Source organism: Micropterus dolomieu, linkage group LG18, assembly GCF_021292245.1.
Source record: "Micropterus dolomieu isolate WLL.071019.BEF.003 ecotype Adirondacks linkage group LG18, ASM2129224v1, whole genome shotgun sequence".
In the NCBI taxonomy this organism is placed as follows: domain Eukaryota; kingdom Metazoa; phylum Chordata; class Actinopteri; order Centrarchiformes; family Centrarchidae; genus Micropterus; species Micropterus dolomieu.
The window spans coordinates 33,381,634-33,395,260 of NC_060167.1; the positions used below are offsets into that span (position 1 = coordinate 33,381,634).

The 13,627-nt window shown below is 38.5% G+C and overlaps 1 protein-coding gene across 1 annotated transcript in view; it reads left to right on the top strand.

The window, feature by feature from the left end:
• The window catches only part of cntn4 (contactin 4), a 166,079-nt gene that overhangs the window by 9,958 nt on the left and 142,494 nt on the right, over positions 1-13,627 (top strand). Inside the window, exon 2 of the mRNA XM_046029172.1 lies at positions 6,780-6,916. Coding sequence (XP_045885128.1) covers positions 6,862-6,916 — 55 coding nt within the window. The 5' untranslated portion in view covers positions 6,780-6,861. The remainder of the gene's footprint in view (positions 1-6,779; positions 6,917-13,627) is intronic.

Consider the following 13,627-nt stretch of genomic DNA (forward strand, 5'->3'; position numbering starts at 1 on the left):
CCAAGTAAATAGAGAGCCAAGAAAAAAACTGTCACGGCATGTTGCTAATGCTGTTAGCTGTCTGGTTTTGTCATAGAGCTAATTTAGTTGTGCTGTTTGTGTAACTCAAAGTCTCAGCAGCCAGGTAGCCGATGTTGAGATGATTTTTTAGTGATTTAGTGGAATATGTGTTGATATATAAGGAAAAGAAAGCTTGCTATACTCAATTAAACACTAGCAAGCAACTAACATCAAGGCTCTAAACACATCTCTGAATGTAAACCATGTATTTCCTGTTTCTTGCTCTTCTCCTTTTGGTTGATTACCTGCTTTCAAGATCCTAGCAGACCAAGTCCCTGCAATTTTTGCATTTGCTTTTTGATAATTGAGTTTCTCAGTGTGCATGTCATTAATGTGTGTTTGCACTGTAGCAAGCAAAAATGTCTTTTTGCTTTTGAACTAATCCTTATATTCTACAGGTTGAAATCATGGTTGAAATATGAATGTGTGTAATTTATGTTAAGGAGCACCATGTGAAACTTTTTGTGAAGTACAACCCCTTTTTTCTGCATAAATGGAAACACATTGACAGTGTGATGAGGAATCCCTTGGCTTAGATAGGCTGTCAGACTTTATGTAAGCTTGAGGGTAAGGTGGCTGTACTCTATAAATTCTACTATATAGAGAGATTATAGAAACTGAGCTTTGACCTTCAACTGTATGTGTCTTTTGAGACCAAATGCAAAAAGATAATTTTCTAAAGCCACGTTTCTACTAAAGGAACTATACCTCAGAACTAAGAACCTTTGGAGGAACTCACTGCGTTTCCACCAAAGGGACCAGGGTATAAATTAAGATAAATTCCCCCCAAAAAGTCCTACTCGGGGGGTTGTACTTTCCGAAAGTACCGGTACTTTGGGGGGGTAGGGCTTGCCTTACAGTGAATTTCTGAATGGGCGAGTTGCTTTCTCTGTGCCGGAGTTCTTTTAAGAATTACAGCAGGTAATAAAGCTTGTTAAACATCCCATTCCTCCGACGCTCAGGCGTCAGAGACGTGCGTCTGGCCAGCTGATCTGCAGCTCTTGTCGACTGGAAATGTTTTAATAACCTTCCAAACTGTTTTTGTGTTGCTTTCTCTGTGCTGGAGTTCTTTTAAGAACTTGATGGCTTTATCCAGTTTGTTATTAAATTTGTAACAAACTTTATCGTGTGTCTCTCCATTATGCTCCCACACAAAAAAATTATTATATTCCAGTCAAATCTGAAGTTCATTTATAAATTTTGCTCATGGATAGTGGTTACAAATAATGATGCCTGTGCATCGCTTTGTACGGCGTATAGGCCTACTGCCTACGTCAGCTGGTTAATTTGCCTGATCTTCGCAGGTCTTTTGCCCATAATGGAAACGCACACAGTGGGCTGAAGGAACCTTTTAGTTCCTGGAAAAGAGATGCGGGGACTTAAAAATCCCCGGTACTTTTGGTGGAAACGCGGCTTAATTGGATGTTTCCCTTAAAAATACTGTAATCTTCAACAATCAACAAGGATTCCAGATTCTGCTTTGGTATCTCAGCCCTCACTGCTTGTAGCTCAGTGTCTGCAAAGATTTGAGCTGAATCAACTGCAGTATTTTAAATTAAATGCGCTCAGTTTTGGTGATCAAAGCTGAGATTGGAGCGGATGCCTGACTCTTTGTAAAGGAAAAGATATGTGGTGCTGAAATGGTTAATAGATGTAGTTACATTATAAGCAACATTTGATAGTTACACCCTCTCAGTTTGAGCATTTGCATCTTGCATGGTGCTGTAGGTACACACTTTTGTGTTTTGTGCTATATGCACGTCATGTGAGCATGCACAGGTTTTATTTAAAAGCTCCCCTACTCTGTTAGTGAATGTTAGCTGGTTTGAATTGAGATTAACTTACATTTTTCATTCTATGTGGCTGGGGTGTGATTGCCATCCAATATAGCAGTCAGAACATGGCGCACATCATAAAGATGGCCACATCCACTACAGGTGTTAGAAACCAACTGGTAGCTCTATCAAATCGAGACTGTCTCTTCGATCACCGCTGCTTCTGTTTGGCTTTCCGCCCTGATGTCATTGATCATTGGACGATGGATCTCTTAGGGCCAGTGAAGTACATTAACCAAACGTGTTATCTCCTCCCAAGCTAATTTAATTCAAGGTGCGATTCTGCACCTCCTGCACAAAGACATCAGTTTCCTCTTGGAACAAGCTTTTGTAATGGACCACTTCTGGACTGTTCTCTTCATCACCAAAGTATGCGTGGCAAGTAATGTGTAATTTACAAAGGCATTAACTTATATCTTTAGGCTGCGGCCATGTGGCATCAAACAGTCTGTAAAACACAAAAATATTTCTTTTATAGTGGTATGGAACTAAAGGAGGCTCATCTTTGAGAGGCTGTAACTGTCAAATGTTAGTTTTAGTGTAACTACATTTTTTATATTTTTCATTAATAAAATAAACAAATGACCAGTTATCATTATTTTTCAATTTATCTATTAAGAATGTCCCTGATTTTAAGGATAAAAAAATGGTGATTCCCATGTATGTGCAACACTGGTAAAAAAGAACTAATTTCAAAACAAATGTGTTATTTCTGTGCTCAGAACTTTAGCCTATAGCCGGTAGTTGCAAATGTTGTGAATAATTTTTCAAATACAGTATGTATTTTCTGCATGTTCCTATTCAAGGTCACAGAAGCTTTCCTCATATTGCAATGTGTGGAATAATCTTACAGCCACTGTGTAGTCACTAAAAAGTGTACATTTATCCTCATTTTGCACATGCAAAAGTCGATTAAGCTGTTAAGTGTATCATTAGTAATCTATCAATTTCCTGGTAATTTGTTAGTGACTGGATAAATTGATTATCTCCTCCTCTTGTACCCTGAGGCATCATCAGTCATTTCCCTTTATCAAATGTAGTTGCAGTTTATCACATCTATGATATCTCGAGCTTGAGTTGTGCTGAAACCCATTGCAAATTAGTGAATTGTGGCAGGCAATCAAGCAATATCAGCATTACAAAAAGTGAATGGCATCTGTGAATTATAACTACTTTTTAACGGATATTATTAGTAGTAGTTGTAACAGTACAGTGAGTAGTAACAATAGTAGCAGTAGTTACTGAACTGTAGTAGTAATAGTAAGTAGTGGCATTACTATATGCACAGGTAGAAATAATGGTAGTATTGGTAGCAATAGTTGCAGTAGCATTAGTGATACTGAAGTAGTAGTAGCACTGTTGTAATGTTAATACTACAGTGGCAGTGTGAAGGACTGCAACCAGGACTGATACCCTCTCATCCATTTGTCCTATTTGCAACATAATCTGTGCACCACAAGCAGTATGAAGTGTGTCAACCTTTTTTTTTTTTTCCTTTCGTCATCTGGGCTTCTCCTTGTTAAGTGCTTTGAGATGTGTCCTTGCAAACGAGTATGTAAGAGGAATGTGTCATAATGTGTGTCATAGTTGTAACATTCCAAGCATCAGTGAGCCCTGTAAACCTTGCCAGTACCTTTGGTAACAAGGCACAGTACCTTTGGATATGCTCTGTGTAGCCAGAACATATTTCAACGTCCATTTTCCAGGCATCAAGTAACTAAATAGATTACAGCAGCAATAGGCAAGATCAAGTTTGTGAGGCTCCCAGTTGTGTGTTATCTTTAGCCGCTGGGGTGCTTTATCAGGTCGAGTTGAAAGGGGTAGATGGAACCAAAGCAAGGTTGTGATACTGTAAAACAAACCTTAACAAACTGGGGGGAAAGTAGTTACCCACAGCAACTCGAGTTCTGTGAGTGTGCGCTGTGCCCTCTAACCAGATTTTCCATCCTAGCGAGGCTCCACCATGGCACACAGATACAGACCAACACAGCAGACAGAACAGGCATTAGTCTAATAGGTAAAGGGCTTGGTGCTTTCATAAGACACACTTTAATATGCTTAAAACTGCTCCTGCTACTGGAGTAAGGCACAGCCTCACGTTGATGTACCCAAGACAGACTCTGACAACCCTCTATATGATGTATGGAGATAAAAGGTCTTTTCTCTGTAGGTGGAGACAGGAGACATAGCTGGAAGGTAGAGAATCTGAGATTAATGAGAATATGGCCTACACAAACAGTTTCAGGTGCCTTTTTGTATGTGTTTTTCTGTGGTTTTGTTCCACTCTTTCTTGATGTCGCTTTCAAATGTTGTGCTGTCTATGCTGAATCACAGCAGGGGTGCAATAACAGAGTTCTTCCGTGCTTCTCTGCGAGGGCAAAATTACACAAATAGTTCGTGGAGAGCTTTGTGTCGAACATGCCACAGCTCTAAATATATTTTTACCCAGGAGACGAGAGGAGCTTTACAAAAGGTAGATTTCACTTCTTAACTGGTTGTATTGCTTTAATTCTTACATCAGTACAGCTTTTCCAGAGGCAGCCTTTGACATTTCCTCCAACTTATTCTGTATTCTTCCCTCAAAGTTGCTGGCAAACTGGATAAATCTGACTCCCTTCACTCTGCCCTATTTACATCCTGCTTTACTCTAAAACCCCTTTTAACCAAATACCTATTAAATTGGCTCCAGATTTAGAAAGAATTTTAATGTTCAGTGAGGGAATGGAGAATTAAATGTACCTTGTGTAATGTTTGACAGCCCGTGCCACTGTAGACTGATGTATTGAAGAGTGAGTCAGTGCATCTTTGTGAGGATGTGCATGCTGTGAACACATAGGTGTAGAATACACATTTCTGGTGATTGCAAAGGGCAGTATTGGCTGCTATGGGTCTTAAAAGATAACAGTACAAATAATAAAAATAAAATCATAAAAGACAATAAAAAGTTAATAAAAATAAATAAGGACGCAAAAGCCTGCAGACCTGTGTAAACAAAGGCTTTGCTCATTTTATGAGGTAGAAATTGCATTCATCAACAACCCTAACTCCTACAGCTCAAACGGCATATTTCTGCACCAGAATTGTTCCTCTTCTTTTTGTTCTGCCGAAGCAGAGGCTCCAGCAAAAAACAAACAAACCATGGTTTAACTTTTGCCGCTACACAACATCATCCAGTAAGAAGCAATAAGTATTTCTACTGTTTACCTTGCGAAATCCTATTTCCCAGTCTTATAAACAGCTGTGCAGAGTTTTAGCATCTAATATGCCTTCACATTCGTGGATCTTTTACTCAAACCGGACTTCCTAGCCGCTTATATTTTTTAATATATGGCGGTTTTTGGTCTGAATGCCAGCTAAAGTGATAGTGGGGTACCCAGTAACCTAGTGGTAAAGGTGCATATTGTACAACCACATATGCCATAACCATCTCCATTTTGTTCCTTACACTATCACTGTCCAATGAGGAAAAATGCCAAACAATCTTAAATAAAATTGTATGATGTCCAGTGAGAATAAAAGTCCGTATATTTGCTGAGAACTAACATAAAAACATACTCTTTAGAACCTTTGATCTTGCCAACGCCAACGCCAACTAGTCGTGCTGCCAATGCAGCATGACTTTTCAAGATTGTCCATTACAACAGTGTTACGTTCATTTATTTGTGTCGGCCCGCCACAATATCAACGCTGACCACCACATATTGATTTTCTAGGCCTGTATAAAATCGTATTTGATTGCAGAGCGCCGTAGTGCATTTCCGCAGCACATCCTTTCGATTGTCCCTCTCTCTCTCGCGCTCACCTGTCCTCTCTCTCCCTCATGAACACAGTCAGACAAATCTGTCCAACACAACGCTGTCAATGTTCGAGACCCAGCTTAAAAAAGTTATTAGCAAGCATGTAAGGGGCCTAGCTAATAAGCTAGCTTTTCGAGGCTATATAGCTAACAGTCAATATTGACTGCACGTGCACCCCAATCCCCCCCCCCCCCCCCCCCCCCCCCCCCCCCCCCCCCCCACACACACACACAAAACAAAAAACTTCAGTGAGCAATTAGTCACCAAAAAAAACAATTTCACGTTTGGGTTTCCTTTTAATAAAAAAGTTTTAGCACTGACAGTCTTTTAACACAACACGTTTTTTTCTTCACCTCAGCCTCATTCATGCCCTCAGCTTCATTCCTGTCAGTGGGGTTTGAGATGCAGAGAGCTGCTACCTTCCTGCCACTCAACAAACTTTAGAGTTATAATTCTCACTCCTGGGAGTCTGTGTTGAGGGAAAAGTGCACAACTATTGTGAAATTCTTCTAGATGTTTCAGCGTTTGTCATCTTTTGGGTTTACACTTTTATGAGCATGAAAGCTATGAGGCTTCAAGCAAGAACAATGCTGTAAGAGCTTATCGGAGTGGCTTTGCTTTCATATTTACTTAAAAGTAGCTGTCCCTAGAGTTGGTGATATGGAAATAAATGTATATTAGTTAACATGTATTCATATAGCAACTATCCACCCAACACTGAAACCCTTCCTTTTTTTTTCTTTGGAGCAACTTTCAGGAAAGTGGAAATGGGAGTAAGTTGCACCATGGATTTGATGGTTAAAAGGGAGATTGAAAGACTTCAAAGTGAAGACATTAACTGGTGGTTGATTTAATATATCTTAAAATCTGATGATAAAGTTTAGTTCATCTGCTATAAATGCAGTTCATTGTTGCTACCATCACAGTGCTCTTTGCTATACAATCCTTCTGTCTTTTTCTGTTCTGCACATTGTGAAATAAGCATGCAGAGCAGGGAAAGACTGCTTAGTGATTTTCAAAGGTGTGGCTAATGAGAACCATATCCACATACCTATCTAACCTGTTTTGTTTTGTTTTTTTGATACAGATTGGGAAACCAGAAAGGTGCGAATTGGATACCATACATTTGTGATTGGATGTGAGACTACTTTGACCCTACAAAATTGAAGATGATGTTGCTATGGAAACTGCTGGTGCTGCAGTCACTTATGGGGTGTCTTGCAGGTAAAGTATCTTATTAAGAACTTTTGATGCATGCCAAAGCTGCCTTTGTGAAGTATGAGTCCTTATTCATATGTATTTGGGGCAGGTGACGGTATGAAAGCTGTAGTTTAGAAAGGAGCAACCTCAAGTAGATTAGCTATAAGGAAACATATTTTTCCCATTGATGTAAAATAATAAGAATGTAGAATTCATTCAACAAGGAAGTCATTGTTAAAGTAAACCATTGTCTGCCAAATACTTGGCTTATAGTGTTGTATTTGGCGTTCATAAAAAGGTTAGAGATATCATTCTGAATGTAAATGAGGGGAGTGTACCAGGAATAAAAATATTCAGTTTCACTTAGTTTCACAGATCAAAAATAAGGGCAAGATTGATAAAAGCTCCATAATAAGTAGTGTTGTTAGCACACATGCATTAAAGGTACCCTTTTCATCACCCTTTTAATTAAGGAGTGCTGTGGAGCAATGTTTTAATGAGTGGTTCCTCCGAATGTAAACATAACTATATTTGTTTTTGTTATTTTAAACCACAGGGTACATTTAATGTAAGTAAAAGTGTGTTAGTAAAAAGGAAATTATTTTATTATTATATTTAAAGTCACATATAAATAGAAACTTTTGCCAAAGACTTCATTGTTGTGTGTTCATGTTTCACCAGTAACAAAATTAATTAAGTGTAAGACAAATAAATTACCTGGATTAATTGACCATTTAGTTTAGATAAGTTACCGATCAGTCAGTCAGTGATTCAGTGAACCAATGATTCAGCGAACCAATGAATTAATCAATCAAGTCAATCACCAAAATATGTACACAACTACTGTTAATATTATAGCTCCAGTAATTCTTTTGTTAAAGAAATTCTGTAAAAGAAGGTTAGGTTCATTTCTGAAATTCATATATAAGAGGCAATGATTTATCAGGAAATCTTCAATTTCCAATGTCCATCATTCATTTACCGTGCAATAAAGTTGAATTATAGCTTAATTATACCATGGTGCCCATTTCAGCCTGAGGCTCCCTGGCATTGATCACATTTTGATGGAGGACTTTAATTTGTCTCCTTTACAAATAGGAGGGGTCACCAGAGAGCATCAGTTGAATCACTCAGTGTTTAAGGTATAATCCGAATCCAGATGAAGAACTGGCTCTGTTGTAACGGTTGAAAACCTCTTTCTCAGTACTCAAAACACATTTGGCTTCAGTTGTGAACTCCTTGCCCTCTTCTGGACATTAGATTATCAGATTTGTTAAAAGGAACCTGTAGTGATATTGCTTTGGCCTTGTGGTTTCACCTATGCATGTCGCTGCTCATCTTATGGTAGTTCTAACAATCGCACATCATCACACAAGAGATATCTGGTGTTAATTGGCCAGGGTGCTTTGGGTGTAGATGAATCCTCATGGAGTTGATACCTCATGGATGTCATTTCTAGAAATAACAGATCTGTTATGGAGAAATGCATCAAGGGTGCAAACATAATCTGACATAAATACAACCAAGTGATTGCGGATCTTTTTGGATTACATTCAAAGAAAAACAACGTACTTTCAACCATAAAATTTTTGTCTAATGATGGACGATGTGTCTCCACTTCCTTCCACTGTACGGCTCAGCTGCCCATCCATTAACATAGATGGGACCTGGTTTATGACCTATACTGCGGCCAGCCACCAGGGCACGATTGAGATGTCTTCGCTTCACTTTCGGGGAGCTGCCATGTTGTCCATCTTTATACACAGTCTATGATCGTCTACCAGCATCTACCAGCATCTTGTAATATGAGAACACAATCCACTCATCTTTGTCATGTTCAGAGTCAAAAAATCTATAAAACAGTCCTGTCGCCAGAAAGAACATTGATATTGTAAGTCCAAGCTTTTTCAAGCCCAATGCTAAAAGTAGTGAAATTGCTTCTACAATATTCGTGTGTGGCAACTATAGAGAGCCGAAGTCATGACATCATGTCTGGGCTAGCCTGTGTTACTCTAGCTTCTGTAGAGCAATTGAGCATTTCTTTCATTGGTCTTTCTGAAAATATTAAATGTATTAAAATCACAAAGGTTTAAATTTTTAATGCAAGAGCCATAGTGTAATTTTGTAATATGGTTGTAACGGTGAGTTTGCTGTCTATGTAGAGTGAACTAGATGCCTGCGTGTTGTTTATGTGCTCTGATAATGCTAATCCAACACATCTTTGTAGTAGCGTCCATGTTGATTTCACGTTCCGACTTAAGGTCACATGAACACACACTGAAGTCAGAAGAACGACTTCACAACTCGGAAATTGGACCATCCGAGGAGCATGTGAATGCACAGTGAGTCGTTGGCTGCAATTTGCAACCCCCACCACTAGATGCTGCTAAATCTTACACTCTGAACCTTTAAAGCCTGCTAAAAATATTGAATCAACAAACACAAAAAATACCATCCATATCTAAACATACGGAGTGAATAACATGACATGCTGTTGAGTACATTCAAAAGCTGGATTCTTATTACAGATGTCAATGGGATTTTGAATGAGGATTTCTTCCTCTCGTAACTGAACCCAGAAGTTTCAGTTTATGTGGTAAAGGTTAAGGAAATATTGTGGTTATGATAAACTATGGTTAAGTTATGGTTATGGTTAGACTCTCCTGCAAGAAAGTTGGATGCGCAAGCCCATCCACCACCTCAGCCTCATCAAAACATAAGTGGTCGACCAATTAATTTTGCCGATCTTTGATATCTTGAAATAATCGGCATCGGCCGATGTCAGCACTTAATTAGGCTGATTTATGCAACAATGTTTATTCAAAAACATTGTTGGGCATCCCCAGCCTCCAGCCTCCTGATGATGAGCCAGGGTTGTGAAACATTTATCACATGTGTCATTTGGGATTGTTGTGGAACTGTAAGCAAGAGTAACTGAAGCCTTTTATTGTTGGTCCGCCATTATTGAACACATTACATAACAGAAACATATTTTCTTCATCAGTAGTGCTTATATACATGATCATGCCAGTGCAAAGTTTGTCAACAGTAGAGTTACATTAACAGCCAGCTGGCAAAAATATTCTTAAGAGGGCAAAGCTAGATAACCATGTATATTAGATTGTAATGTGCGCGGAATAATGGAATTATACATAACTTTTCTTTTATTTTTTCATTTTAAACCCAAAGACTGATTTTTTTCTATTTTAATAATTACACAGGCACGCAAAACTCCCACACCCATTGTTTTTTAAGTAGGCCTGTCCACTTGTAGTGTCTTGGCATGCATTCATACATTGGGATACCTCACTAGATGTGTGACAACTCTTTTTTAAAAGCACTAATTTTATAAATTATTATTAATATTAATATTGCTCCCGGAATCATTCTGGCAACATTCTGGCTACTGTACCTTCATTACTTCTCTATGTATGGTGTGTCTTGTGTGTACTACTGGCATCACTTGATGCAGTGCATATATTATTTATTAACAGCTTGAGTGTCTTAATATGAATATTTGTTTTCTCTTTCATGCAAACAGCTTTGATGTAAAAGCAAGAGATGGCTAAGCAGATTTGGGGTTAATGAGGACACAGTTCCTACATCTTTAAACTAAAGAGTGAGAGCAGTGTATGCTCTCACAGACCCGCTGAGAGCATCCATGACCCATAGCTGTGAAAGGGTCGCTCTTAGACTCAAATAGGTTTATCCTCCTTGCAAAACCCACGAGACATGAACATTTGCTTTAAACAATCTTTCAAGGATTGGTATACTCAGACCTGAACATGTCTGAATAAATGTCTTGGGGTATTTGTTAGATTTTTAAGCTCGAGCACAGGATTATAATTGTAAATGCTCCGTATTTGTATAGCGCATTTCTAGTCTTTGCGACCACTCAAAACGCTTTTACACTACATCTACACACTGAGCCTAAGTGCTCAAACAGAAACTAACATTCAAAAACATCCATACATTGGCAGAACAGCCGACAGGGGCAATTCGGGTTTCAGTATCTTGCCCAAGGATACTTCGACATGCAGCCTGAAGGAGCTGGGGATTGAACCGCCGACCTTCCCATTAAGAAGCAAATCGCTCTAACTCCTGAGCCACAGCCTGCCCCGTGCTTTTCAATTCTGAACTAGATGATAGGGCCTTGATATGGATTAAAAAGGTGGCTGAAAATTGACTCCTGGCAACAGGAATGATGCACAATATGCAGACCTAAAAAGCTTGGCTTTAATATGCTGCAGAGTGCGAGAGTGGATTTGCAAGTAGGGGAAACTCATAGAGGCTTGAGGAAAGGAATAGTACAGATGTTTATTGCGGCTTTGGTTACACTCCTCAGCCTTTAGGGATATAAGTTGATTTGTTTTGCATGCACAAATGAGTAAAAACCATGATAATAACACATGTGCCACTTGAATCTAAAAATCCAATTACATTTTTAAAAGACTCATATACATATTGCAGCTGGCCCAGCGGAGCTTCTGCCAAATACATCTCAAAGTGCTGCTTGATTATGTACAGTAATAATTAAGGCAAAGCCCAAACACAATGACAAAAAAGGAAAATATTATAACAATAATATAATGCCAAAATTAAGCTATTTTATAAAGGGCACTACTTCTGGCAGTAATAGTGGCAGAAGTATACAGAATTATACACATAAACAAATCACACACTCTGAGTCAAATCCTCCGCCATGCTAATCTGTAACCCACAAAGTCCAGTGAGTGCAGTAGAAATGCGATGCAGCCGGACTCAGTGACCTCCTAGTGCCAGATGGCCCTCACCTTCAGGACTCTCCCTCTTTATATGATGCTCTGTATTTCTTGATTTTGAAGTAAAATAAACTTTGTCTTTGTAAATTTTTGAACGCATTGTTATGTAAACTTTCCCTTTTTAACACCCTTAATGGCAGTTTACTGCAACCAAATGGACCACACCACGAGCTTTTATTTACTTACTTCAGTGCCGTACTGGCACTTCTACATTTTACTTTTTGGCTTACAGTGACTTTTTCTTGCACGCCAGCACTTCTCACAATCTGCAGACAGTAGCAGAGCCCTGTACTCTCACTAACAAGTTGCGTAAGGCATATTACACAAAGGCCCCGCCTCCTCGTCATGTCAAAGTGGGTGCCCGTGTTTACAACTTCGATGAGAGGAGGAAGCCAGCCTATCCTTTTTGTCACACAAAAAAACACCACCATAAAAGAGAATTGTGGAAACAGCAATCAGGAAAACTTTTATTCTCTCCTCTTCAAGTTTGATGTCAGCAAATAATAGTAATGTCAAGTTGATGTGTTAGCTGGGCAGCGCATCTGTCTTGCTTGCCAGCCTCTTCCAAGTCTGTGTTCTGTGCCCATAGGATATTCACTTAAAGTCAATAAACATTATTTTGTCTATACCTCATTCTGTTCTGCATGGTCTGCATATTGACAGATGGAGTAAACTGTTTTAAAAAAGGGAGTGTGAGGTGACATTCCATTAACTTTACAATAGTTTCTTTATCTAATAATTGAAATAGTTGTCCCCTTGATTAAATAAATGTATGTCGTGAACATCAGCAATATCTGTAAAACTTTTTTTTTTCACTTTAAGCGCTGGCTTGGCTCCTTGACGTATTACACCACATATCTGTGTGCCTGCCAACTCTGAAGCTAAGCCTATGCTCTTGTTACAAACAGTTGTTGATTCTAGTATATTGAACATCATAGTAACATCAGTGTTAACACATATGTCTACATTATGTACACACTAGGTTATTTAATCACCCTTGCAACGTATACATAATAGATAAGACATGAAAACAGAACTCAAACTAATCATAAATACACAAAGATACACACTCACCACAGTTATATAGAAATACAATTTTGAGCTTTTGTTTTATTTCCGAATAACACTTCTTTTTTCAGACATTGTTACATGATTGATTCTTTAACTTTTAACATTCTTACAGACAGTTTCTTAACAAGTGACTAACAAAAGGAGCAATTAAACAGATCATATCTATATTAGTTATAATAAATGATTCAAACTGTCAGCCTCTTTAATATTTCATATGTAAAGTAACATCTTACTGCTGATATAAATAAATGTTAATAAATAAATGCTTTGCTAATATAGCAACGATTCTTCTGTGCTTCTGTGCTATGCATTAAATATTTAATTCAATTATTAAAATATTTATTTAAGGTGATCATATAGGGATCATATATATACTGTACATACATATACTTTTTTTGACCTTTATTCGCCTAAGGATTGGTTGCTGAGCACACTTACTTTTTTCCCCGCGTTAAATGATTTATGCTCACACTCACAGTCACTCATGGAAATTCCCAGTGTGATCAAATTTGTGTGTGCTGTTCACCATTGAGCTGCTATACTACTTTGCTCAACAGTGATTGCTGAGGGAGGTGTGTGAGTTTCAGGTTGTGTGTGTGTGTGTGTGTGTGTGTGTGTGTGTGTGTGTGCAGATTGAATCAGTTCATAAGTGTCTTCCGCTGAAGTATGAGTATCCGCCAATATATATATCTCCCATCTGTGATATTCACAGGCATTGTTTGATGGAGCCCAACAAGAGTATTGTTGCTGAGGTAACAACTAAATACACAAGCATTATTTTGCAAGTACAGTCATCTACAGAATTAAGAAATGTCAGACAAAAACCTAGGCTATGAAAAGATACAGTAAATATGACTTTATTTATCCGGGGGGGGGGGGGGGG